At 40.2% G+C, this 3,276-nt stretch overlaps 1 protein-coding gene across 1 annotated transcript; it reads right to left on the reverse strand.

Moving 5' to 3' along the window:
• Positions 1 to 383: 383 nt before the first annotated feature.
• LOC147712304 (olfactory receptor 6M1-like) lies at positions 384 to 1,325 on the reverse strand. Its single transcript, XM_086919621.1, has one exon. The coding sequence runs from the start codon at positions 1,323 to 1,325 to the stop codon at positions 384 to 386; it is 942 nt and encodes a 313-aa protein (XP_086775747.1).
• Between the last annotated feature and the right edge of the window lie 1,951 nt (positions 1,326 to 3,276).

Below are 3,276 nucleotides of genomic sequence, written 5' to 3' on the forward strand. Positions count from 1 at the left end.
ATTTTGCTAATTGCTACTCGTCCTAATCTGGACTTTGGCGTTATAATTTTTTAATTAGACAAAGAAAACTCTGAATGTTTGTGAGGACATTTGCTAAGTAACTGTGGTCTTGATGGAAACCTTCATTGCATTTTTGCTCAGAACAAATTAACAAAGAGTAGTGGATTTTCTAAAATCCTACAACAGGCCAACCATAGAGTATTCTGTGTGGAGCCATTGAGTGTTGAAATATCAATAATGCATGTCCACATCTACATCATATTCTGAGTTCTACTGCACACAGAGGACTTTAAAGGTTATTGTTGATAAACACATTGTAATGGAAACATTCACTGGTCAGTTGGTGGCTTGACCATCCCTTGTAGCACTGGAACGCATTGAATTCATTGTGACAATTTGTTTTTCAATAGAGTCCTACTAAATTGCTTTCTCATGGCTGCTTTCACTTCTTTATTCCTTAGACAGTAAATAAGCGGATTTAGAAGAGGAGTAACTACTGTATTGAAGACGCCAATGAATTTGTTGATCTCAATAGAGTGTGCCTGTGCTGGCGTTACATATATGAAGATCACTGTTCCATACAAGATCACTACTACTGTAAAGTGGGAAGCACAAGTGGAGAAGGCCTTCTTTTTTCCCTTCTTGGATGGGGTCTTTAGAATAGTGGAGACAATAAAGACGTAAGAAACTATTGTTGTTAAGAAGGAAGGGAGGATAGCGCAGCAGCAATAGATGAAAACAGCATACTCCATCATGTGGGCATCAATGCACGAGAGTTTTAGTAATGGTGCTAAATCACAGAAAAAATGATCAACTATGTAAGGAGCACAAAAGGGGAGTTTAGATAAAAAAATTATCACTATAAGCATAGATAGGAATGCAACCAACCATGAGGCAGACGTAGCCTGAAAGCAAATCTTCTCATTCATGATGGTGGTGTAACGCAATGGGTTGCAAATGGCAAAGTAACGGTCAACAGCCATCACACCCAGAAGAAAGAACTCAATGGTTCCCAAACTAACATAGAAGTATTGCTGAGTGAAGCAGCCAGCCAAAGAGATGCTATTCTTTTGAAGAAGGGTAGATAACATCTTTGGTACAATGGTTGATGAGTAAAAGATGTCAATGATGGACAGTTGAGAGAGCAGAAAGTACATTGGAGTTTGAAGACATTGTTCTAACTTTACAAGAGTGAATATGGTGATGTTGGCTGTCAGAGTGAGAATGTAAATAGACAGGACTATGAAGAAGAAGAATATCCGAAGATCTGCACCAATGGGGAATCCCAACAGCAAGATATTGATCACGTTTGTATGGTTGTCCATCTTTTTCCCTTTTTAGCTTTGCAACAAAACTTCAGTGTGTCATTAATGAAAACTTTAACAGGGAAACAAGAATCTGTACAGAAACATATTAAGTCATCTGGTGTGATGTATATATTTTATTGCAACAGTTCAGCATAAATTAGCAAACATAATTATTAACTAGAACATAAAATGTAGATTGCAGTATAGCTAATATGATTCCAAAGAGCATAAAAGTGCAAGGACCATCTGTTTTAATATAACAGGCATTTCTACTAACCACATTCATTAAATTGCCACTAGCATTTTGAAATGTGCACACAATTGAGGGATAGATAATGCACATTTAAAATGCATTATAAAATGGGGTTTAATTTTTACTGTTGGCCCTCAACAACAATCTGCGCTGACAACAGAGACTATTTCTGTACTTGGCTTTTCACGTTGAAATCGGGGTGTTTTAGTCACTTGTTTCATTGTTTTGATATTTTGTAGTGCATTTTCTAAGTACACAAGAGCACAATGGTAGCATGCATGAAAGAAGTAGAGAACAGAAGCCAAAAACTGTCCATGGTTTGGCTAGTTGGAGAATGGCAACAGCTACTGTTTATGTGACTTGAATAGTTCTTGAGATTTTCCAGCTATGTCCTTACTGTGTTTACAGAGTCTTCTTTTACTAGGCCATAGCTGAGTATCCTATTGCTCTGGAGTGATATGGCTCGGCCTTGATCTGTTTCCTCAAGCTGTCATTCCTATTTCTCATTCCAGAGGGAGCTTCAGTCTTATTCTCTGCACTAAACAGTGTCTTGCCTGTTTGACTTTCTGCAACAATCGGAAGGACATGATACCTTTTCTTACACAAAAAGCATAGGCAATATATTTTCAAGTATTTTCTCACACAGCTTTCACGCTTGCCCAGGAGTATGTGTCTCATTCAAATGGCCATTTTCATTTGATATATACTCCCATTAAGTTTTGTCTTTCACCTAGATCCTCTTCATTTTCTTGTAGATTTCCATTGTTCCCGTGTTTCGAACTGAAATCTGCAATGGGATCTACATACTTCACTGGTGTTCGCACAACATTTTCAATTCCTCCCTCAGCCAACAAACATTCCTTGATGCCCCCCAAACTGCCCTCGGGACTGGGCAGATACTATCTCTTCTCCGAAAACCTACCGTAGACATCGACAACCATGCCAACATCCAGCCCATCAGTCACCTCTCCTTCATGTAAGAACTCATTGAGAAAGCATTCTCAACTTTCACAAGCAGAACAACAAGAGCAATCTGAAGTATGACAACCAATTTAGCTTCAGACCATGCTGTAGCATTGGATGGCTACTTGACAATGCCTTCCTTGTGAATGACAGAAATGACCCCTGCCTCTTGACCTTGCTCAAACTTTATGCAGCAAACACTCACCCATCAAGCACTGATTCAGACACTGGGAATAAGCAGGGTTGTCTCTCGACACAGTCCTGCAATGATTCTCCTCATTGCCAACAATTTGTACGGATAGGACCCAAAAGGTCGTAGATCCCCAGGGATCCTTCCTTTTACTTGTCAATTTTTAGGTCAAGCCTAGAGGTAGCGTAGATGCACTGCTCTGTGAGGCATGCTGTAATCCATCTGGGGGATTTGACACGTTCACTGGGCCTTATTTATGAAGGTCTTGCGCCACTTTTACGTGACTTTTAAAATGGGAAAAAGACACGCACCGGTGGCGCAAGGCCTTCATAAATAAGGCCCACTGTGTTTTCATTGGCTGCTTTGTCTGCCCTTACAAAATCCATTGCTTTTGTTGGAGAATAGTGTACATTTGTCCTGCCTTGTGGCTGTTTGTTCCCACCCTGGTGGCAGCTCCTGCTACAGGGATCCTTTCATCATTACATAAAGCAAAGGAGGCCCCCTTATCTTCTTCAGGCACAGAAAATGGGGCAGCACAGTGTGGCAGCGAGTGGCAAGTAGAG

Source organism: Lissotriton vulgaris, chromosome 5, assembly GCF_964263255.1.
Source record: "Lissotriton vulgaris chromosome 5, aLisVul1.2, whole genome shotgun sequence".
In the NCBI taxonomy this organism is placed as follows: Eukaryota; Metazoa; Chordata; class Amphibia; order Caudata; family Salamandridae; genus Lissotriton; species Lissotriton vulgaris.